The sequence below is a fragment of the Poecilia reticulata genome, linkage group LG2 (assembly GCF_000633615.1).
Source record: "Poecilia reticulata strain Guanapo linkage group LG2, Guppy_female_1.0+MT, whole genome shotgun sequence".
Classification (NCBI taxonomy): Eukaryota; Metazoa; Chordata; class Actinopteri; order Cyprinodontiformes; family Poeciliidae; genus Poecilia; species Poecilia reticulata.
Window position 1 is genome coordinate 8,871,456 of NC_024332.1, and position 24,588 is coordinate 8,896,043.

The window sequence follows — 24,588 nt, forward strand, 5'->3', positions numbered from 1 at the left end:
AATTACCATGCAGGTTACAGAGTTTTTTTTATGACAGTTTGTGAAAACTTTATTTATTGTTACCACAAAAAATCTAAATATCCATTCGCTACCACAAGGGGAGGCTGCAGCCATAACACATGGAACCATTCAGTAACACATTTTACAATGATTGGATTCAATAAAAAATGGTTTATGTCACTATATTCCTTCCAGTTGGACTTTTATCAATTATCTGATTCTAGCATAAAAAAACAACTATTTATTATAATCTAAACAAAGAGCTAAAACATAAGTTAAATATGGTCAGATCCTAATAAATCTCTTACAGAATCACTAACTCTGCAGCACTTCCCCCCCTCCAGGAATGCAGCATGTTTCCATGTTTTCAGACCACCTTTAATCCAKCAGATTTCACAGAACATGAGTAGAAGATGAGGCTCCATTTGAGCCGATGTCCACGTTTCACTGATATTAGATCTTAATCCTCCTAAGTGATGCCTCTCTCAGCCTTCGACGACAGCCGGAAAAATACAATAATCTCTTGTTTTCTTTTCTCTTTCATTGTGGGCAAACAACCAGGAGAGAATTAAAGCGCAGCGATAGAGACAGACGCTGGCAGAAACAGGCTGATAAACAGCAAGCATGCAGAATATCAATCACAACGCAGACAGTCATGCGTGCACCCAAAGTAATACACACTCCGACTGTGCCAGAGAGATTAGGGCCCTGATTAAGGCGGGTGTCGCATAAAAGTCTTGGAACAGTAAATATCCTTAATTTGTAGTGTAATTAAACAGATTAGCTGCCATGAATGTCTTACCAGGGATTAGCTGGCAGACAATGCACCAGCGGGGTTGGCTACACATACACAATCACTGAAACACGCAGAGGAGTAAACTAGTGACTGATGTCCACAAGAGCAAAATGTGCTAGTCAAAAGCAACCCCATCTTTATAAAACGAAGATTGTAACGTGTCTGATCGTTCTTCTTCATCAGCTTTCATTAAAACAGGCTTTTCTCAGTTGTAGGGAGGGAGAGAGGACAAAAATAAAAGACAATCTACTGGGAATTTAATGCCCTCTATTGTGCGAAGCTAAAAGCCTGAGCAGACAGCCAAAGCAAAAGCAAGTTAAAGAGGGCACAGGAACTAAAAGAAAGAGCCCAGACTGTGAAAGACGGAGTCGATTGCGCTTCATCCTGCTTCTCCAAAGGAGTGCTGCCAATCAAAGGCGGCTGAGCGGTGCTCCACTTCCTGCGTTGGCCCTGTGCCCAAGTACAGCACCGCTAAAGGTTCAAATCCCAATTCAACTCTGCTGCACATTAGCATAAATCGCCTGTTGATGCAAACACCAACAGCAAATCGGTAAACTACAGTTATTTGCAAAAACTATATACATTATTATTCCAGTGATGCCTGCCATGGAAATGCACAGAGAGCAACGTGATGCTTCAACACAACCTGGACAGAAGAGTGCACACACTCAATCTATGTATATAAAAACAAGAAGCTTCGGAAATGAAATATGTACCATTACATCTGGTGATATTTTCAGTTACCACAGCAATATAACTTTATTTAGGGAAATAAAATCATAAAGCTTGCCTTACTTTGCCACTGTGCTCAGGCATCAAACAGTCACATACACACAGTTCAACTGTTAGATGCTACAGAAGTTGTCTGTCCATTGGCTTTTTAATATCTCTTATATATATATTTTTATAAATTTACTATTAAGTCAGAGAAAGTTTTCTGGAAATCAGATGGATTAGGGGAGAGATGTCATTTGGCACAGAGTGCCGGAATGCACCCACTGATTCTCATCAGCGTTTTTAATTCGTAACATATTCTGCATGAAAGTCAGAAGAAGTGCACACATCCTGTAGCCATTCACAACTCCAAAAAAAAGTTTTGATACGTTTCAATGAGAGACCATTTGTGGTGATAAGCACCTCACTTTCTGTCTGATTGAATGTGAGATGTGCACTACCCTTCCCTCTGCTCCGTAGCGCAGGCTGAAATCACTATAGCAACCAGGGACAAAACATTTTTTGCGCTTATGGTGTGTTAACATTCCATTTAAGGGCCAATTCCATCACAACAATCACCAAATTCGAGGAATCCTCCAAATGCAGCCCAGAAATGCTGCCTTCTTTTTTTGAAGGACATAAAGGACAGGTCTGGTGAATTCTTCGCAGCCCAACGTATCCCAAGATTCACTGCGTGAGATTTTTTTCTTGCAACAATGGCAGACGATGAGGGAAATGGAGCGGGATACAGATAAGACTATAGTAAAACGGTACAAAAATGTAATCCTTGACGCAGAAGTGAGGTTAGGCTCTTCTGTTTATTATAAAAACTTATTTTTTAAAACAATTCAATAGTTAGCAAAAAGGATTAAATAAGTAAAAAAAAAAACTCAGCAAGATTTCAAGCTCTATTTTCATCAGTTTGTTTTTAGCACCGTAATGGTTGCTAGGTGACAAGATATACTCTGATGTAAAAGTAGGAGTATATCTGAAGGCTGGACCGTCCAGTTTCACAACAGCTGACTTCCAGTTACAGCGGTCTACAGATTTGGACACATCGTCAGACTTCAGCTCTCAAATAACCTCCAAAGTCAAAGTCTAATTAGTTTTTAGGTATCCTCTGGATTTCTTGAAAAATTATTCAGTCGTTACTTGCAAAATGCTGCTCAACAATACGCAAAAGGACAGCACCATCAAATTTCCTCAAGAAATTTACAGACTATTCTTGGCTGCTTCACGACAAAACACTCAGTTAACAAGCTAGCAGCTAGCTGTCAGTAAGTTAGCAGCTAGCAAAAAAGAAAAATCAGCATTTTTACAACTCCGTGGAGCTAACAAGCACGTCTACACATGTTTACACGTAAATACTAGTTTGAACAGTGTATGACGGTGCTGTTGACAGCATGTTGTCCGTGAAACAAATTGGATGTTGTGATTAAAAGGTCTGTTTTTCTATTCTGTCCGTGTGTGCTGCAACAGCCTCACAAGCACAGCTAATGAAAGACAGAAACACTGTGTGTTTGTGAGTGGGATGAAGAGGAAGCAAGAGAGGAAAGGGACACAGGGAGTAAAAGAAAAGCGACTTTAACGAGGAAAGTAACGTGGTCAAAGGCGGATGAAACGGAGCTAGCAAATAAAACAAACAGTGGGAGATGTTAATGGTTGAGGACAGGAGGGAGGAGGCAGGGTGTGTGAGAGAGAAAGATCTGCTAATAGCAAAGTGAAAAGGAGATGACAAGTGAAGGAAAGTTGATGAAGGGCTTTAAATGAAAGGAGAAATCTGACGTGTTGGAAGCTAACCTGCGCTGCCGCACAGGATTTGTGTGTGTGTTTTTGCAAAGCCCTCCACTGTGTGTGTGTATATGCAGGCTTGTGTGTAGGAAGCCCCTAAAGCGCAGGATGGAGACATTTGTCTCTGAGTGGAATTACAAGTGGCGGGCCGAACAAACCTTCAAGAGGCCTGGGAGACACAGAAAAAAGAAAAGCTTCCTCTTTCTTTTCTCTCCTGTGCGCCGTACCTTGATCACGGTCTCTGTGTGTTTACTCGCTTTCATTCTCTCTTCAGGGCCTGGAATGTTAAATGCAAGCATTTTTCTTTATTGGGACTTTAAGGCCCAATCATAATGATGCAAGCTTCTTCCTGAGGCCTGACTATTAAGCATGTAAAGGTATTCTTTCCAGGCTTTTACAATAAAGACACAACATCTTGCTGTGTTTAGTTACATAGAGTACAAACCGTATGTCAGGTCTGCCAAGTTCAACATTTACCAGATTATTTAAGATCTGTTAAAGTCTTTGAATGCTTCAAGTCATAGCCTAGAGCCTCTTATAGACATAAGTCATCACTGTCTTCATGCTTATTTTCAGGTTCGTTGCTGAGAACTGAATGCATTTGGCTGGTTTACCTACGTAGTTCGGGCTTTAACTAGAGCAAGTCACGCAGTTGTTCCTTGAATGACAAAAGGACATCTCTACAGGGAGATGTGCAACTTATATGTATGGGATCCTACTGGCAATACGCAAGCATTTGAACAATCATGTTTAGCTTATTGTTTGTGATCCACTGCATTCATCTACACATCATCTTCTGAAACAGAGGTGTGAGATAAAATATTCCAGGAAGGGAAATAAAGTTCTTTCAGTAAACTAAAGTTCTGAAACTAAAGATTTGTCCCGGAAACCCCTGAAAAATTCTGATCCACCTTCATCACCCTAACCTGTAGATGAAGTCATTTTTAGAAATGTTTAAGTTGCACAGCTTCACAGGGCTCACATGACCTTATTAAGATGAATTATTGTAATAAAAAGTTCAAAATCAGGTTTTTATCTTTTAAGATTTTAAATTGTATAATGCCTCGTATTATTTGCTGGAGCATTTAATATTACTTTAGAGAGATACAAGTAATTTTAGGCTTGTAAATGCACTAGTTTTTTATAACAACAGCAGTATGGACCAGGATACAGATCCATTAACTAATTCATGTCAGCCCTCGGGGCGAAATCTGTAATTACAGATGATTACCGTTTTTATCATCGAGTAGATTTCACTATTTCACTTTTATAGGCCAAAAAATTAAAAAATTTGTCTCATGAACGTGTCTCTATTTCCAAAAGAATGGGGCTAACCATTAAAAAGAAAGCTTTAAACACACCACAGCCTGTGTGGATTGAAAGAGTCACCTTAAGCAAGATATGGGCGCAGTAATTTTCTTTTCTGTGGAATTTGGTGGCGCTGTCTTTTGTTTAGGAGTGAGATCTCAGTCCTCTTGAGGAAAAAAGGGACATTCGTGCCAGGCTTCCAGTCTTCCACCGGCCAATCTAACTCCCACCAGGAGTTGGCGCCGCATGCCTTGGCTCAACCAAAGCCAAACCCCGCTCATCATTAGCAGGCAAAGCCACTGGGCGTTCAAAAGTCTGTCCTGCCAAGCACACAAGCGCGGAGCCAGCACGGCGAGGCATTAAGGAGCTCGAAGGATAACCAACAGAAGCCAATAAAGCCGCTATTTTGCACCCAAGTCTTGTATGTTTTCCTTCCCACGCTGTGCAGTTGTGATTACACATGTTAATATTTGGCGGCGCGCAAACTCAAAGAACAGAAGCCCTTCTGTACAGCTGGGGTCGCAAACAAAATGTCAAGCAAACAGGCTCGTGACGTCGACAGATCGAATGCCTGAGAAGAGAAAGGGGAAAAAAAAAAGAGAAGAGACAAAGAAGACATCACTTTTCTCGTGAGGGAGAACAGCGTCATCTTTGTTGGGGCCGTCAAGATAATAATCTGAGCGCTGATTCAGACAGCGGGTACCATGAGAGGTTGTGTACTGCTGTCTCTGGCCTTGGAAAAGCGTTCCATCACCCCCCACGCGCCGTGCAGTCATCTATAAAGGCTTCCCTTGTAGACCACTGAGATCGTCCGGCTTCGACAGAGGAGGCAAATAACACCTGAACGTCACCCTCTCTGAACTGCAATTATTATTCTTTTGTGCAAACTGCCAAGTTCTGTTCCGACTATGTCTCTTTCACCCGAGGACACTGACTAATGCACAGGAACGGCAGAAATCTCCGTCAGCTTGCAGCAAAAACCTGGCAGGAGTCGAGCCTGGCAGATATCAAGTTACGATAGCAGTGTTGACTAATTTAAAGCGAGATTGAATTCCCACACCCAGTACCTCCCCGGTCCCCCCGACCACATCTCTCATGCTGCCAAATAAAGGCCTCGCGGTCCAGACTGATGGTATCAAAAAAGTGCTTAATTAGCTTGTAATAAATTCTCATTTCCTTTCTACAAAGCCTAAACCACATCTGCTGGCTGACAAATTTGATACCAGCATTGGTCGGGGCGTCTTCTCTCTCGACCGTTCAACAGGAGAACACGTCGTCTTCAAAATGTCATCCATGCGCACACACACACACACACACACGCATGCACACACTAGCAGGGACAATTGTAAATCAAACCGAGAGGACACCAGAGCAGCATCGTTTTTTATGACGTTTGTTGTTACAATCTTTCAAGAAGCTTAAACACCTTAACTAATATTCCATGCCTTTCAGAGGTTAAGGTTAGCTGGGATGTATTATAGCCTCTTTTATCCACATGGGAACAAAGATTTCCTTATCTGTGAGATGTTTTTCATGTTGACTATTGAAGTCTGATTAGTTTACTATTAATGTGTCTAGCAATCTTTGTTTCTCTGGAGGATTTCTTACAAATGTCAAGGGGCAAAAACATCCTTTAGCAGGCTACCAGACCAATTATTATTGATACAACGATCAATCGGGCAGTAACTGTATTGCCCAAAATAAAAATAAAAATAAATCAGTGAGAAGACTAATTTTTTGTTTTGAGTTTAGCATTCATTGACTAAATGGTTGCCTGATTAAAGAAGGCAATGTTCCAAAACGTTACTCGCTAGATTTGCTTGTCAGCTGGCTTAAAAAAGGCCCGACAATTTTCACCACCTTTTATAGAAAGACAACTTCTGATTTTTGGAAACTAATGAGACTAATGAACCTCTCCCTTCCTTAGTGACAACGTACCAGTAGACCCACTCACTCCCAATAAACTGGTAGGGAATGAAGAAATGGAACGGCCCAGTTAAAGTCCAGATCATGATATTATTGAGATGTTGTAGGGCAGAGGCATCAAACTCATTTTCATTTTGGGCCATAGCAAAAATCTGAGTGTTCTTAAAGAGGAGAATCTATAGATAAATCCCATTGAACTGTTAAAATATCAATAGCTGTTTGTTTCAGCATTCAATTAGTGTTTGTGAATATGAAATAATACTAAACATCTTTTCACACTGATCAGTCCATCCAGGATTTTGTGATTGTTTTTGTGGTTTTTGCAATCAAAATCACAGATGTTGTGGYGCTAATTTAGTAATATTTGAAAGGGATTTTTACGATAGTTGCGCTAATCCATAATGCTAAATGTGACTTTCTTTTTTTTTTTTTTATCGCCGTATCGATCACAAACTACAACTTCACATCAGGAGAGGCTGAGGCAGCAGTCACTTGAACCCAATGTTTTTGGCCAATTTTGAGAAACATTTGCAGTAAGGTCAGAAACAAATGTGGGGATCTGTTGATTTTGTGTGAATCTTGCGAGTTTGTGAAAAACTGGAGGGACTTGTTAATGTAATTTGGAGTCTTAGAAGGGCCACATAAAAAGCCAGATTTGGCCCCCAGGTCTCAAGTTTGACACATGTTCCATAAGGGTGATTTGAAACAGCATGTACCTGCAGGAAACTCCTCAAACATCACACACATAAAATGGGGAGTGAGTCAAACCTTTCTCAGACTGATGCCAGAGACTAAGAGCTAAACTGGGTAAGGTGCTATAAATCTAAAATTACTATTTCAGTCATTCTGATTCAGGATTTCAAGCTTGCTCACTGATTTTTATCTAAAGATGTTCATCTCAGCTCTTTAAAATCTAAGCCTGAATTTACATGAATACTGAGGAATGGCAGAGGCGTCATCTGTTCAGACGTCTTTGAAACTTGTACCCACATGTGAAACTCAACAAACATGAATGAATAGTGTCCATATACTGCAGGCATATTTCAACAACTGCTGTACATTAGAATCCAACTCATGTAGAACAGCAAATTCTGGATTAAAACACCTCATTTTAGAAAATTATCGAGAAAGTTTGGCTGAGAAAAGTCGACCGGTACCCGACGGAGAAGAGACTGGGCGATTTTATCTTCATTTTGGATTAAATTGAGATTAACAGGAGCCAGCAGTCGGCCAGAATCCAGCAGAAACTATAAATCAAGCAGCTTGCGATGCACATGTGTGTTCGTACGCCACATCACGCCCGGTTTAGTGTACACACAGCCTGATGGAGCTGACTGGCAGGAACGCTACAGACATTTGTCTCGCTGCAGGAGCGAACAGACAGCTTCAATCACGGGAAGAAAGAAACGGCTCTAACCTTGGCTTCACTCGGACTGTCATGTAGGTAAACACAAATATACGGAGCTGGGTGGGATTCTTTCTAAAGCGGCAAGGGTGATGAGAAGGAGAGTAAATGAAAGAGAGAAGCAAACATCGACAAACACCCACACACGCACACACACACACACCATTCAGTGAACTTCCCACGAGGCATAGCTCGGATTCTTGGGCCGAATTTGCATCACAAATATCTCGGATGGCAGCGTGCGCATGGAGAATAAATAAAGCGTAGAGGGTGCCACTTTTCTTCCCTGCCCTGCTCCCATCCATCCCAGCATCCATCCACTCGTTTTAACAGGTTGCATTCAGCTCCTAACAATGCCAGAGCCACACCAAAGCAGCACCCAGACTGTGAGAGAGTTCATGTTGGCATCATCTGGAGTTCCCACTACGAAGAGGACCTGGGATAGAGAGTACGCATCGTCAAATGTGTTCAGTTTGGTTTGTCATTTTTCTCCAGTTCAGTTACATGGCATCAAACGACAACACTGTATTATTATATCATACAACAATACAATCCCATCTAAACCTAGACTAGAAAGTACCCATGGTTCAACTTGTGTCTTTTTGCCCATTTTTACTAGTTTGCATAAAATATCCAAAATGTTCGACTTTAAATTTCACCAGGGGTAATAGTGTGCATATTTCAATTGTGAGTAAACAACAGCACAAGTTTGCTATTTGTTTTATAATCGAAATTGATCTAATGTTTTATGTGAACCTAATCTAGAAAGTAACCATAGTTCAGTTCGTGTTCAGGGTTAGGACAAACTGACCTCATCCAGCTGGACCTGTGATAGAAAGCATGCATTATTCAATTTGTGGCTTTTACAGCCAGTTTCAGGATAAATTGATCCCATTTGGACCTAAACAAAGTATCCGTGGCCCAGTTTGTTTAGTTTTAAAACATTGCATTCAGTATCCATTAATAAATGCCGATCCCATCTTTCTGCTGTTAGATTTGAAGGTATGCCTTATTAGTTTTTTTTTTTCCGCCATCTCAAATCAAACACTCTGTATCAGTTTAAATTTATGTTTGAACTAAGGAATGCATCAAAACTGTGACCTTCACTGTATTGTCCTACGTGGGCTTGAAAGAATACCTCGTTCGATTTGTCCACTTTCTGGAATCAGTCAGAGCTGAGTAACACATTGATTCAGTGACCTGTGATACTCTGCTGCAGTATTGTACACCAGAGTAAAAGGATCTCAAAAGGGGCTTGAAAGTACGCATTGTTCACTTTGTGATTTTAACAAGTTGGAAGTTCAGTGTTTAAACTTAGTTGTTTTTCTGAACTTTTAGGACTAAATATTAATGTAAAGTAATGATTGCAACCAAACTGTGTTTTATTCCACACTAGGCAAACTGATTCTATCCAGACCGGAAATAGAAAGTACACATGGCCCAGTTTGTATATAAAAAAAACTAAAATACATAATAAAAAGATTTAGTTTATAGTTTGATAAACTGAGACAAACATCAACACTGTGCCCTCAGGAAAAAAAACCTGGACCTCAAGTAGAAAGTAAACATGGTTCCGTTTTTGCTTTTATAAACGTTCCTTCATTTTATTCATGTCCAACTTCCATTTTCTAAGCTTAGCAGCAACCTGGAATCAAACACTAACATACATCACTTTCATAGTAAACTAAAACTATTCCCTTCCATCTGGACATACGTAGAAAGGATCCATGGTCTTATCTGTTCTAGTAAAGACATTTCTTGCTGTTCTTCTTCATTCCAGCAGTCTGCAGCTAGGATTAGCCACTGGAATCTAAATATCAGTCTGACATACATCAAAACTGGGCAAATGTTTGCTAAATATCTGGATCTGGGATAGAAAGTACACATTTAAAAACATCTGGTCTAGTTTTCCATCCAACTGAACAGTCAGTGTTTGCACTTGATTCAAGTCGAAGCTGGACATATATGAGGCTGTGATGGTTCAAAAATCATCCCTTCTGGACCTGCAGTAGAAGATATGCATGGTTCGCTTTTAACGATGTTTCTTTCACTTTTTCTTCCAGTTCAAACCTGGAATTAAAGGCTGCTGCTCCTAGAACTGATCCCATTGGACCTGGGATAGAAAGTAAGCATGGTCCAAATTGTGCTGATTAAAAGCAGCTTTTCTCCAGTGTGAAGGAAAAGTGATGCCTTTAGAAACGAATGCACTGCGAAAACAATGATGCAACCAAAAATCCCACTCAGGAAGTTTTCTCAGTTGACTTCTTAGCGTCACTGCAGGAACATTAAGAAGGACACAAACCTCAGGGGTCCTTATGACTCCTAACCGCTCCGTTTCTAAATGATTCGCACAGCAGCTGACACTTAAATCWTACAAAAACACCCGCAAATARCTGCGGYGGCATGAGCACACTAAGAAACTGCGCAAAAAAAATGAGGTTTATATTTCAAAGAACAGATTAGCGGAATGCGAGTGGATGTTTTGGAGCAGATGGAGAGGCTTTTACGCAGAGTCCGACGCTCCGCTGCAGGTGTGAGAGGATCGGGATGACTCACATGAGAACTTGTGTTCAGTTTCAAGGAGCTGCGCTTCATTGTTCCGAAGGAACCGATGCGCACGGGCGCGCAACCATCCATCCATCCATCCATCCATGCATCCATGCATCCAAGCACTCACCTGACTGCGCTGCACTCCAGCGGATCACCGCCAAAGTGACTAAAACGCACGCCTGGAACTTCATCTTTGATCCAAAACCAGGAGAAGAAGAGAAAGAAGAAGAAGAAGAAAGCCTCCTTGTCTTGTTAACTCCCGTATAACTCACATGTCCAAATTAAGATATCCTCGATGTTCTAACGCGCTTCTCATAAAAGAAGAAGAAGAGGAATAAAACGGGCTGAAAGTGTCGGAATGAAAGTGTCCCCGGGTGGTGTGACGGCTTCCCGCTCTGCTGGGTTTGTTTGTGGGCTCCCAGTCCGGTGTTTAGGTCGCTTTCCGCCGCGGACACTCTGAGCCATTTACTCCTCACTCTGCCATTGCGCCGGTTCTTGGATTGGAGGGGGGTGTGGGGGGGAGGGGGGACGAGCAGCGGGGGGTGCGTGTTGGGATAGGAGGGGGGAGGAGGGGGTGTAGGTGCTCTGCACACGCCTTTTCTGCCTAATCGACACCTCTCTCAGCCAATCACATCACACACCCGTCTCCTAATGAGCCCAACGTGCCTCCTGATTGGCTAACAGGCGTCATTGCGGCTGTCACTACACCTGTCAGCAGCTGCTTTGCTTTAGTTTCCCGCTCCTGCTTTGGTTATTCTTCATCTGCATGAGTCAGTTTATTAGCGCCTTATTAAACATTGGAACTGACTCATAAATACGTTAGAAGTGATCAGGAGAAGGAATAAGAACAATTCTGTTAAAAGGTGTAATGAGAGGAAGGCTTAGTCAAAGTAAGCAGATGTTTATTTCTAGCCAACCTGACCTGAGTCCTCAGCTCAGCATCCAGGGCTTAACAGACAAGAGTCGATATGGACTCACTGTGACACGAAGGAGCTTTTATTTAATGTCCTCTGCTGCCCTCTAGCGGGAACAGGAAGGGATAGCTCTGTTTTTATTTATTTAATTATGAGTAAAAATGTTTCGGACAGACATTTGATTCAATATTTGTAATTTCAGAATATGAATATATTTTTTTCTCTTATCTTTTTTTAAATATATTTTTATTCATTGGGCACAAAAACTCACATGAATCATTTTTAATAATATCTGCTTGTGTTTGTATATTTCTTTGATTTTAATAGAAATTATTATTTAATGAATCTATAAATTAGTTCAGTTTAAGCATCTAATTTACATATACATCTTTTTAAAAGTATTTCTATTTTGGGTTTGCTGAACTTAATGACATTTTTGACTGCCATGTAAAGTAATATTTGTAATTTCACTAACAATATTCAATTTAATTTAATGTTTTGTTTGTTTGCTTTTTTTTTGCACATATGCAAATCAATTTTTGGGTAAACATGTAGTGAATCTATTTTAGTTTTGCATACTTTATTATTTATTGTTTGCTTAACTTAAATGTTGTCAATGTCAACATTTCTATATTTTTTTGTATTTGATCAAACATAACTTTTAGTTTATTTGATCATTTTTTATTTTATTAAAATTGTTATCTTTGTTCTTTTTGGTGACATGTATTTTATTTAGATTTGCTTAAATTGACTGAACTCTGCTGTATTTTCATATTTTCCTCTGGCTGCATGTTGCCGCGGTGATCTGGTTGGTCTCTGCCCTGACGATCTCCAGCATTCACAATGCCCCCGCTCTAATTTTGGACCCTGACTTTGTTCTGTCCGCTGTGTGGGACTCGGGGCTCAGATGACACCCTGTGATCGGGGCGGTGGGGAGTGGGCAGGAGTCTCACTGGAACAGGGGGTCTGCTCCACCAGAACCAGCAGCTCTGGCTGGAGAGGATAGTCCAGAATGAGGTCCGTGTTTCTGACCTGCAGCCAGTGAGGAGGTGAAGTTTGTTTCCAAGCATGGCTCTTCCACTGCTGCTGCTGCTGCTGCTGACGACGACAGGTGAGTCTCTAAAGAAGCTTCTTCTCTTATTACTATGGCCGGCTGAGTTAATGGACATAGGACACTGGGAGACGCAGAAAAACAACTCCACATAGGTGGAACTGGAAGACTTTTGGAAAGCAGACATTAGAGGAGAAAAGTTGGACTTCATGATGAAGAACAAAGTAAGATGAAAGGCTGCGACAGTTTGGAAATGGAACTATGAGTAGAAAATGCAACAATCAGATATTCCATATTTTTCAGGACATTCTGAGAAAGTTTTGGTGACTTAAATGATGTATTTGGGGTTATTGTTTTGTCGCAGTTTCCTGCCCGCACCATGACACTCCCACTCCATGTTTAATATCATGTGAATTTGTTAGTTATTTGTTTGTTTACGCCAAACATCTTCCCAAATGATTGAGCTTTAGAGGTTCAAACAGGGCAGACCTCACTGAAAACTATATAACAGTTTTATGAGAAAAACAGGACGTCTGTTTGGGGTTTTACTGAGAAATTCAACATTAGACATCAATACATAAGCATTTATTAATTAAAAAACTGAATATTTGATTCTTGTTGCTTATGTATGGCAAGCCACTTGTGTATTTATATTGATAGCTGGAATATTTTGCCGCTAAAGCTTAATGGTACATAGGAAGCACCACCTGGTGATTAAACAGTTGAGAGAAGTTATTAGTTTTGATTCAGGGAATTTTTTTCCCACACAAAATTACAGAAGAACGAGGAAATGACTTGTAGCTGCTGATTCTCAGCTGCCGTCCTTTTGAAAACTCAACACACTGGTTGTCCCTGTGAGGCTGCGGCTCCCTCAGAGAGCTCACCGAGTCAGAACAAACACCAGGCCCAAACAGTTGGGCCTTATCAGGCCGCCGCAGCCTGAGATCCGCCGCCTTTCCCGATCAGAACAACAAGCCGTCCCTCTGCTCCCTCCACACGTCTTTCCATTCAGCCTCAGGTCCAACGGGACGGCCGCCGCCTGCCTCCACATTAAGAGGCTGTTTGCACGCATCTCCGAGGTAAACAAATGGGATTGGGACTTTGATTGCAAATTAAAAATCTTTTCTTCGTGAAAGTAGCAGACTAATAGGGAAGAAACGGTCCTGAAGGGAAACGCGGAGCCAGGATGTGACCTTGTTTTGTTGCACAAACATATTCCTAATTATGAGGGGAAAAATGAAGCGGAACAGATAACCACTGCGGCGCTTTGTGTCATTTCTTTCATATTCACAATAATAGTTATTTTCTGCTAATCATGTAACTGAAAAAAAAGCACCTTTATGACTGGATCCTCTCTGCAGCTCACGTCAGTCCTTCACAGTGTGGATGTGACGACCGGCTCTACCAGAAGATGATCAACGACTTCTGCTTCAACCACTTCAAAGAGGAGATGGGCAGACTGGACTCGGGAATGTGGTGCAGCTGGCCGGAAACAATGGAGTGAGTGAAATCAAAAACACCAGAAAACACTGGAAAATGTCCTAAATGCTCACTTCAAATGGAAAATGTGTCAACTTTCAATTCATGAAAAACTCATTTCAAGGCCCAAACTGTCGAATTAATATACACTTTTGTTAAATACAGTCAAATTCTGTTGACTATGCAATGAGACGAAGCTTAGCAAAAAAACACAAACAACTATCTATTTAAATAGTTTAATGGCAAGAAAAGTTCTAATGAAAAAAAAACATTAAACACAAACATATTGGCTCAGGAGAACTTTCTGTGTGGAAAGAACAAAAAGTTAAAAACTGTAAAAGTCAATGTTGGCAATGTTTCCGTCCAGGAAAAACACAAAGATAAATATAGAAGAACTCAGCTGGTAGTACTTTCTATGAGAGGAATAGAGAGTGTTTGAAATTAGTGACAGAAAAGCTGAATCAGTAGCTCAAGAACAACAAAACAAAGAAAAACAGAACAAAGAATACTTTCTATAGTAAACACAAATAGTCTTCATAGCTTTAGGTCCATCATTTAAAGGCTTTGTTTGCTAAAAACTAATCCTAGAGCCTGGAGCACTTTCTATGGTAAATCAACATAAAAAGGATACACATGAGAGAAATAATTTTTAACGAGAGAGAAAGAGAGAGAGAGAGAGAGAGACAGTGAAGAGACAAAGAAGTAGTGGAAAAGGAGCCGTTTCTATGGCAAATATAAATAAATAGAGTTTAAATAGTGAATAGGTTAGTCAGTTGCCCAGAAGAACATAGAGATCTGGACCAAGAGTACTTTCTCCTATATTTGATAGTCTAACTAGCTGTTAGTTTCATGGTTATATCTCTACAACGCTTTTTCTGCCCTTCCCTTCTTGGTTTCCATCTGCTGCTTTGAGTTTTCCCTTTTTCTCTCACACAATATCTTTTGCTCAAAGTCAACCGGTTGCTCAGTCAGAGCCGTTTTTCCCAAATCAGTCTGACATCACATTGGCGGAGTGTGTGTTTGAAAGTGAAACAGTGGCCTTCTTCTCCAAGCACCAGCGGTTGCCAGAGGATGAGTCAGGCAGGAGGATAAAAAGGCTCTGAAGAAGTTTCTGTCAGAACTATGTGATTTCCCTCCTGGCTCCCTGTCCTCGCCTGGTCCAGCACAAAATAATTGGTTGCTGGTGCTCTCTGTGCTGCAAAAAAAAGAGAAAAAAGTACAGGCATGTTCAAGGTTTGCACTGGTGTAATAAAACTGCTGGACAGAATGTGCGATGGCAGCACTGAAGAGAGCAAAATGAAAGGATTTAGGGAATACAAATATGATTTAGCCAGTGGCTATATCTGGTTAAACTAATATCTTCCCTTCATGTCTCTGAATGAAAGAAAAGAAAAAACAAACTAACAAGCTGATGTTAGAACGAAGAGCTGTGTGTGTTAATCAGACTGAACATAAAATATTTTATAATGTGACATATCAGGTAGGGTTTTTTTCACACATATTTGATGTGTGTTATTTTATTATATATATTTATTTATTATATATTACATATATTATTTATTATATATTTATTTTTATTTAAGCAAGATAAAACCTAATTGGCTGAAACACAAGGGTGCAAGAAAATGAATGGAATAAAGGCAGAAATGAGAAAATATACTGTGTTTCTAAACAAAAATGCTGCTTTAAAGCACAATTTCAGAGAGGAAAGACAACAATGCACTATAACAATTAAAAGCAGAATGACATCCCTGTCATACAAAGGATTCAGGGAAAAGAAGCAACTTAGCTTGCAAGGCTAACAGAGGAGGTAAAGTCACTTTGTTAAAGATTTACAAAATAAGACATGGCACCATCAAACATTACTAAACTTATCATACACAGTTTGTGTGTTTAATCTCACCTGTAATGCAAAGGAGAGCTTTAGAAAGTCAGCAGTATACAGGCACATTTCTGACTGAGCTCCTAAACTTTAAACTTAGGCCCTGTCCCAATGCTCAGTGCGCAGCCTACGCCCCACTGTGAAGTGTGGATTCAATCAAAGTGCACACAAGGGATCGAGCGCGCAGGTTAGAAGCAGCAAAAAATGTGAGAATTGGGTCAGAACGCCCCTAGTGTTGTAAATTAGATTTCAAAAATGGCTGGACTGGTCAGTGTTTAGGCATTTGTGCTGCTAAAAAGTACAACTACAAAAAAAACTACAAATTATTTTAAAGTATGAGAGGAAAACATTTTTTTTTTTAAATCATGAAATCTTTAAAGCAAATAAGAATCAAATAGGTTTCTATTCCACTCCCACAAAAAAAAAAAAAAACAATAAGTTAATTTCATAATTATATACGAGATTTTCCAGTGATGACTTTCTGCAGAAGAAATAAAAAAATAATAAATATCAATTCCTGTGCGCATTTGAAGGACACAAGGGCGGAATGAGGGTGGGGTGCGACAGGGCTTCACTGCCGCTGCCATAAAATACCGAGGAGCGTCAGCGAGTCACGCTCACAGGTAACACTACTGCCATCTACTGGCGGAAATAAGTATTAGCTAAATTAGATGAGACTTGAAAAATCCGATGTATAAAAATCAGCTGAGAATTATCTCAGAGAGATTAATAATACGAATAAACTACTGAAACCTGAGTGCCACACTATCCATCTAAAGGTAAATGCTACTTTTTCATATTTTTAATATTGATCAAATATAACATTTACCCTACTTGAAATATGCATTTATGCTATTATAAAAACCAATAGAAAGTGATTAAAATATTTTTCATGTTGATTTTCTAAATGAATCAAAAGTGGGGGTTTTCTTTGTAATGACTAAATTAACACCTGTTTGCCACTTCTTAATTATACAGTGTACTAAATATAATTTGGATGATTCTCAAGCCGAAGTGGAGATACTGGGAAACTTGTAATTTCTGCTGAATGATTGTCACCCATCTAGCTTTGTTTATTATAGTCCACTTGCAAAAAAGCCCAATTTGAACGCAAACCACACCAAACAAAAATAAATAAATAAAATCGGCTTTTGGTCCGGACCAAACAAACTGACCAATGGACTTTCCTGGTGTGAATAAAACTCAAGTAGCCATCTTTAGTAGACCTCTGATTTTAAAATAACAGGAAAAATAGAGGAAAAACAACCAAATCCAAAGGGCTATGCATACATAGGTGGGATTCCAACCAACACGGGTTCTTTGTACTGAGATGGTTCAGCCGAGTTCATAGATACTCAACATCACCACATTCCTAGAGTTGAGTGTTTCATTATGGTGAGATTGATGATGTTTGGCTCAACCTTCTGCTTATCTGACTCCATCTTTTGATATTGATGGTGTTGTGGTGGAGCTGGAGAAGATTGAAAATCCCCTGGTCAACCTTTAGGTTTTGTTATGACAAAGAAGTCCTGTTGTAGTCAAGATAGGCTAAAAACACTCCAACCTGCTGGATATTTCTAGTGTGGGCCTGGGACGTCTGAGAAAATGTCCAGGGATGACAGTGGGTAAGCATTTGGCCGTATCTGTATGCCAAAGTCAATGACCACAATCCGATGCAGGTTTGACTCATCAGAGTATCAACCTAACTTTTACCATGGGCATGTTAAACAAGGTCATGAAAGCTTTTAAAATAACTTCCACTAGAGGAATCCTTAATCCTTCCCTGCTACTTAATCTTGTTCTTGATAAGTCCTTTGCTTACTCATCCAGAGTTGTGATTATGCAATTAAATCATTTGTTTGTTTCTGTCACAGATTGAGAGTTTGCTTTTCCTCATTTCTACCCCCCTCAATCGTCCTCAGACGCAGTCACGCTTCACCCAGAGAAGAATCTCTCTCTGGAATGTTTCAGTGCTCCAATGAGCACTCCTCAGTTGGAATGCATCTCCATTTCTTTTGCCCTCCACCAACCAAGCAGTTATATATAGCTCTCTTAAGCTCACTGGTAATTCTAGAAACTCTTCAGCTCTTTTTTTCCCACTATCATCAGGAATCCTCTGCTGCTCTTTCACACTGAGAGGAAGTTCAAAGACATCAGGAGAGAATATTTCAGTCCAAAGACTGCAAATGTAAAATTCAGACGCATTATCATTTTAGATTTTAAATTGAGAGACTTGAACATCCTTCGGACGTTTGAAAGTTGGGTTAATTTAAGTGTTTCATCTAAAGTCTTTAAGCAAATATTCACTGGTGTGCGTCTGTCATGGTTTTTGCAGGATCTATGAGGGACTGACTAACTGCACCTGCCAGGTGGCCTCGAGGATGGACTGCTTCTGGCCCAACCAGCTGGTGGACAACTTCTTCATGAAGATTCATAATACGTACTTCCACCACTGCGCGCTGACCGGCCGGCTCCTCGATGAGCCATCAATCAGCATCCTCACACCCTTCATCGGAGTGTCAATGCTGATCACCCTGCTCATGACCACAGTAGTGGTGTGGAGGAGCAAACGCACTGAAGGGATGCTGTAGAGGTGGTGAAAGAGCTTGAGTTGGTCTCAGGACTTGGAGATGGACTCATAGCATCATGAGCCACAGTCAGTGAACTTCATGTACTTTGAGAAGCAGATGTATATCTTAGAAGATATCTTAGGAAATGGTAAACTGTAGTGAAGACAAGATAATGTCGCCTTTACAAAAGCGTATTCAAGTCTTGAGTTTAAACTACGTCTGTATCGACAACTGAGGAAATGAGGATCAGGACTCTTGAAAATGTTAAACACAAAAGCACAACGAGTTAAGCTTTGAAGAAAACGTGTGGGCTTATATTTATATTATTCTCAAAGCTCTTTTGTATGTTTTTGCGATTTACAGTCATAGGCAAATGTTGGGATCAGCCACTGATCTGTGGCTGTTTTTAAAGTGACGAAAGATTCTTCTTGTGCAGATTTTTGAAAAGTGTCCAAATATTTATGCGAAGATCTGCGAGCAAATTTGACTTTTTGTCACAGCCAAAAGTTCTTGAAAATCCACAAAAAAACCTTAATTATGGTGATGAGTGCTACTCATCACCATGGATCACACAAAGGTGATTTAAGGCACATCTGCTCCTCATTTATAGACATCAGTTGGCTGATGAGAGTAAGAGTGACTTCAACATCACTCTTTCACAAGTGAAAATGGTGAACTGATATTAGATGTCAATTCTGATCTAAAAACAAAGTCTGAATTAATGTTTATGCATAGATCTATCAATATATCAATAAAAACACAACAAAGTAGTATAATATGCAGAAAGATACAAAGAAATAACTTTGTATATATACAGAAAAACAACTTAAGACTGCCTCGAGGAGACATGTGCCTTGGCAACGGTAAAATATACATCGTTTTTGGTCCAGCATCTGAGTGTGTAGCATTCGCCAATAAAAGATTAACAGGAGAAAAGTGTTTCTCTGTTACTGTTTAATAATCATAAGAACAAGGAAACTGACAGCAAGCAGAAAGGCTCAAACTTCCATGAGTGAATGTGACATGAATGTGTATATGAAAACCAGTTTGTTCATGTGCAACAAAATAAACTGAAAAGGAACACAATAATAAAAAAACTTCCAGTCACCAGTGAAATATGAGATTAAGTTGATTTATGCTGGTCTTGTTAAAGATTAGCTGCTTTTCTTTCTTTTTATGTCCAAATGCGAGTTTGGTTATTTCTTCTGTAACTAAATACCCATTAAAAGTGTGGAGCAAAAGCCATGGCTTTTTATCTATCTGGGCTCAATCAAAATGTTCAAAGTTTCATTCAGATGAAGGTTTACGCGCCAGCATGCCGAAATAGTTCACGATCACCATCACTTCAGTGTCAGGACAGGACACATTCATGGCGGTCAGTAACCTGAAAAAAAAAAAAAGGCTTAAATCTTAATTTCAAACTCAATGGGTGAATTAAAACAGAGACAGAAACCAGAACTTTACTTAAATGTTAATATGTTGTCAGTAATTAAACACAACCTTAAGTTTTTTTCTTTCCCCATGCATGTAAGTTATGACTCAGCACTTCTACATACATTGTGCTTGCTTAGCTGTTTGCACCCTCGCCCCCAACCTCCCCGTCATTGGCAGGGGGAATTAATGACGGTTGTGTTATCGAAGCAGCGGAAACCTTCAACAGTTGAGCTTAGTCAAGCAATGCTTGGATTTTCTGATTAAAGGCCAGGACTGTGACAGTATTCACAGTCTCAGCAGTTTTTGATAATGATGGATGAAGCCAAGGCGTAGAGTATGAGAAGGGAGGTGAAAGGTGTTAGCGGTGATATCTCACTTGGTCAGGATTCTGTTGGAGAGATTATCGGCTTCAGAAGGGTCCTTCTTTTTCAGCTGCTGGTAGCTGGAGAACGTCTCCACCATGCCTATGAATCCATTCACTGGAAGGGCCCTTCTCACTGGATGGCACTCAGTCCTACAGAGACATTCAGGGTGTTCAGTCTATAAATACAGTAGGTCAACAACAAGCATGTGGGTAAGGACTCACCATTCTTTGTCAGGGTAAGAGCAGGAGTTAAACATGTCAGAGTAAATCTTCCTGGAGCTTGGTCCTAAATAAGAGCTTCGGTAGGGCAGCAGGGCAGCGTAGAACTGGTGACGGAGGTCAACACATCTCTTAGCACCAGCTGGAAGTTTTCATTTCTACATGTTTGAACACTAAAGCTCCTCCTCCACTGGCATGTCTTTAACAAGTTTTGCCTACATTTGGGCCAGTTATTAATTTCTGTCAGACAAAATGGAGTATCTAGATTTACTTGAGTCAGCCATGACAGTGTCTTGATGGAGGATGAGATGTAACATCACTGTTAATCTTCACAATTTTGGCTGTTTGAATTTAAGACCAAATAAAATATCTGTGTTTAAATTGTGTCTACCAAACAACAAACTTCGAGGTTCTCCATTGCCGAGTGTCAACCTCAGCTGCTGTGGAGTTACGGCCCGTTCCAACATTCCCAAAATGACGAGGAACACAATGCCAAAGGAGATCTTCTCAACTTGGCAAGAATCAAACCAGGTGTTACCCGGCTTAGAGTGAGACATGACAATGGAGAAGGGGCTTTGGTCCTCTTTCATAAATGCAACAATGTCTAACTTCTAAGATCTGGACTGGACCTCTCGGCAGATGTCATTCAGGACTTTTGAGATGTCTCCATATTCCAGGATCATGTCCATGGTGTAGCTCAGGAGAGCAAGGCAGCCTCCAGGTCTGAGCACCCTGTCAGCCTCCTGGAGGAACCGTGGCCGGTCGAACCAGTGGGCCGCCGTCATGGCCGTCACAAGGTCCACCTCCCCTGATGCAAAGGGTATCTCCTCTGCAGGGCAATGTCTGTGGTCAGATAATATGAGTAGGGGAACAAAGTTTCCAGAAATTTGTAAAGAACGCTAATGAGCATTGTTCTAGTCATTTAGCAGAAGCTGAGGAATCATACTATGTGCCAACATTGCAGAAGGAAGCTGAATATTCAATTTGTCACATGATAAAGTTAAATGTTGGAGTTCTGTTCTATATAGTCTAAACAGAATTGATACTGATCTGTGCTGACCATAGTAATGCTAAACTTTAGCTAAATATTACATTCAGCTACAGAAAACCAGCTTGTTTTAGTTCTTAACAGTACACAGCTCCATTTAAGTGGTCATTGATTCATTTGGAGGATTATTTATGACCAAGTTATCTTGTTTATACTCCAACATTTAAGTTTGTTTGTTTACATATGAGAAAGCAAAAGGGATATTTTTCTACTCCAAAAGTTGGATGGTTCCTCCTGGGTGCTTAAGTTGGTTCTGAAATTTTTCATGTTTTGAATTCATCTAAATAAATTAGAATGTTTTTTTCTTGCTCACCTGTATGAAATGTTGGGTGGGTTGCTTTTGGACAGCGCTCCTTCTACCATAGCCTGGCTGATGTCCGTTCCAACTACCCTGGTGAAGTAAGGAGCCAGAAGGACTGTCCCTTTCCCCGGACCACAGCCCACATCCACGGCCAGCTTGTACTGCTGTGGTGTCTGAACAGAATACAGATAAAGATTCTCATTCTTTACTGCAAAACCTCAAATAAAATATCTGTCTAAATGCTTTGAAGTGATGATCTTAGCTATAGCACTCAACCAGATCCAACATTAAAAAGAACAATATGATTATCCATATTTTCTGATGTATTTTTCTGGTCACACCCAGTTAAGATTCAAGAAAACACCTGAAAGGAATATGTTTGACAACATGAGGCAGTTTAACAAGATCACAAAGACACACATATCCATCCTCCAAGAAACATCGTCATGATCCCTCGTGAAAATATTCTAAATATTCTTCTAATTGGTGAGACGAAAGTTGAAGTGCTTTTAAAAGACAGAATGTGATTTTGTACGAGCATCAGTTCACCTCTGAAATCACTTAATAATATGAAAGATGTGGTGGCCTAGTCAAAGTCTGGACTTGAGATGATGTTGGATTTCCAAAAACTGGTCGCTCACTCTCGACAACCATCTAATGTGAAATTAAAACAATTCTGCAAGGAAAAGTGGGCCAAAATTCCTCTTTAGTAAAACACTGATTGGCAGAGAATAGTGGGCGATTACTGTAACTTAAGAAAAAACTCATTTAAAAAGTGCTTCTTGTATTTACTCTAGTTACTTTTTTAATGATAAAACATATCTGATGATTGGAAACATTTCATTGACAAAAAATAACCTTGCAAAGAGGCATAAAGTTTTCCCTAGAATGCCCTGTGATTTGGGTAGCACACTACTCCTATGCATCACTAGAGGGAGCTCATGATTCACCAGTGGTTCATGTTCCTCAACATGAGGCACAGACAAAAGTAACAGAAGACATGCACCGATTCATTATTTCTGTTTTAGGTGCAATAATCTCAAAGAAAATACGAGCATTGGAGCATGAAGGTGAACTAAAGAGTTTATAGTTCCATTCTTAGACGCTCTATGGCGGTGGTATGAAATGTAACATAGGCCTACCTTCTGCTCCATGTAGCTCATTATCTTGCTGATAATTTCATGCGGTGCCACTCTGTACTGCAGGTAAAAGGCTGCATGGTCTTTCCCTTCAAAGAGCCGCACAGCCATCTTTTAAAGGAGCAATAAAAACCAAAGCAGACAGAAAAACAGAGAAGAGAAAACCCGCTTCTCCAGACTGAAGAACAAATCGAATGTCAAGTTCCTGAACTCAAGAGAAAAGGAGTTATCAAAACAAACCAGAAAGAAAGCAGAGCTTCAGGGATAGTTGGAACGTCTCCACGTCAGCCAGAGAACAATGACTCAGCAGTAAAAGCGCTGTGACGAGTGTTCAACCAGCGAGTTACAGATTAACGGACTGATTGTTGTACCTACAGTATGTTAGCACTTTAAAGGTCAAAGCATTTGAAGTGAAAGTGTTTTCTAACAAAATGAAGAGGCCCGTATCCCTCTGGACTGAGAAATAAATCAAAATCAACTGGCTAGCATAAAGCAACAGTTTGAGTCTCACTGCTGCTGCTCCTTAAATCCATGTCCAGAGTTCTTCTTGTTTCATCCTTTATTATAGTCTATCAATCAATCACATGAATTTCACCTGTCAGATCTCATCACAGATGTAAGGTAAGTCCATGAGGGAACCCACAATTCCTTTTTCCAAGCAAACCTCTCCAGATCATGTTGAGGCCATGAAGGACCAGAAAAGTTCTGTTGCATCACAGAGGATCATGTCTCTTTAAATACATTATCTAACTTTGTTTTTGTTTTGTTCATCACAAAATGCATTCTTAAAATGTTACTGTAAATCAAATAAAAGTTTAAATTAGTTTATACTGTATTCATGATTATTTAAACTCCATATCCAAAGTCAATCTATACATAATATATACTCACAACACAAGGGAATGACATTATTTATTTGGTGCTCTGACCCTTAAATGCACCAGTGAGGCGCTAGGTTTGTACACTAATGATGTGGCTCCACAATTTAAAATTTACATTATTTCTAGTTTGAGAGATTTAAGACAAAATGAGGCCACACTGACTAATATCCAAGAAAACAATCAAATGAAAGGAAACTAAAACAGAACGAACAAAACTAAAAATAATCCCACAGACCTAGAAAAACAGAGCAGCAGGGTCTCCATTGAGCTGCAACAGCTTCACTGTCTGAAAATAAATGGAAATCAATATGGTGGTTTAGCCAAGTGGTAGAGTACAGAGGAAGGAGCAGCTTTCACGTACCAGACCTTCTGAAGTACTTCACCCAAACCAGAGACGTCCTTCTGGCCCAGCAGCAACAGGAGGAGCAGCTGACCAGTGATTTCTACTGAGCAAATAGTCAAGATTTCTGTACTTGAACCATTTGGATGTAATGAGCACAATATCTATGCTGCTATGGTCACATGAGGAGGTGAAGGTACTACCACACCCCAGCCAAAGCAGGAGATTCAGCTCATTTGTTTCTACATCACAATGAGCAAACGGCCATATGCAGTCCATATCCCAGTCATTGAGCAGGCTTCATTCGTCCTGCAACATCCAGCAATGAAAGTCATCAAAAACATACCAGCCTGGTGACGTGCTGTTAGATTTCTAGACTTTTCAATCAATCAATCAATCAATCAATCAATCAATCAATCAATCAATCAATCAATCAATCAATCAATCAATCAATCAATCAATCAATCAATCAATCA

The 24,588-nt window shown here is 40.1% G+C and overlaps 2 protein-coding genes across 2 annotated transcripts; one reads left to right on the plus strand and one right to left on the minus strand.

Annotated features, from left to right (window-relative positions):
* Nucleotides 1–12,193: 12,193 nt before the first annotated feature.
* On the plus strand, nt 12,194–19,627 carry LOC103473410 (receptor activity-modifying protein 1-like). The gene is made up of 3 exons (XM_008423646.2): nt 12,194–12,515; nt 13,817–13,955; nt 18,152–19,627. The coding sequence occupies exons 1-3, from the start codon at nt 12,473–12,475 to the stop codon at nt 18,405–18,407; spliced, it is 438 nt and encodes a 145-aa protein (XP_008421868.1). The 5' UTR covers nt 12,194–12,472; the 3' UTR covers nt 18,408–19,627.
* Nucleotides 19,628–19,652: 25 nt separating this feature from the next.
* LOC103473420 (putative methyltransferase DDB_G0268948) lies at nt 19,653–23,597 on the minus strand. Its single transcript, XM_008423658.2, has 6 exons — nt 22,895–23,597; nt 21,765–21,925; nt 21,033–21,246; nt 20,407–20,510; nt 20,197–20,334; nt 19,653–19,770 (listed from the first exon to the last, which is right to left on the minus strand). The coding sequence occupies exons 1-6, from the start codon at nt 23,000–23,002 to the stop codon at nt 19,674–19,676; spliced, it is 822 nt and encodes a 273-aa protein (XP_008421880.1). The 5' UTR covers nt 23,003–23,597; the 3' UTR covers nt 19,653–19,673.
* Between the last annotated feature and the right edge of the window lie 991 nt (nt 23,598–24,588).

What these genes read in the sequence shown, in the direction of transcription:
- LOC103473410 (XM_008423646.2), top strand. Translation starts at nt 12,473, where the DNA reads ATGGCTCTTCCACTGCTGCTGCTGCTGCTGCTGACGACGACAG. An exon ending in GCTGCTGCTGACGACGACAG is followed by an intron (nt 12,516 to 13,816) that starts GTGAGTCTCTAA and finishes TCCTCTCTGCAG; the next exon opens with CTCACGTCAGTCCTTCACAG. An exon ending in AGCTGGCCGGAAACAATGGA is followed by an intron (nt 13,956 to 18,151) that starts GTGAGTGAAATC and finishes TGGTTTTTGCAG; the next exon opens with GATCTATGAGGGACTGACTA.
- LOC103473420 (XM_008423658.2), bottom strand. Translation starts at nt 23,002, where the DNA reads ATGGCTGTGCGGCTCTTTGAAGGGAAAGACCATGCAGCCTTTTACCTG. An exon ending in TGAATGACATCTGCCGAGAG is followed by an intron (nt 20,511 to 21,032) that starts GTCCAGTCCAGA and finishes CTCCGTCACCAG; the next exon opens with TTCTACGCTGCCCTGCTGCC. An exon ending in TCCAACAGAATCCTGACCAA is followed by an intron (nt 19,771 to 20,196) that starts GTGAGATATCAC and finishes TTTTTTTTTCAG; the next exon opens with GTTACTGACCGCCATGAATG.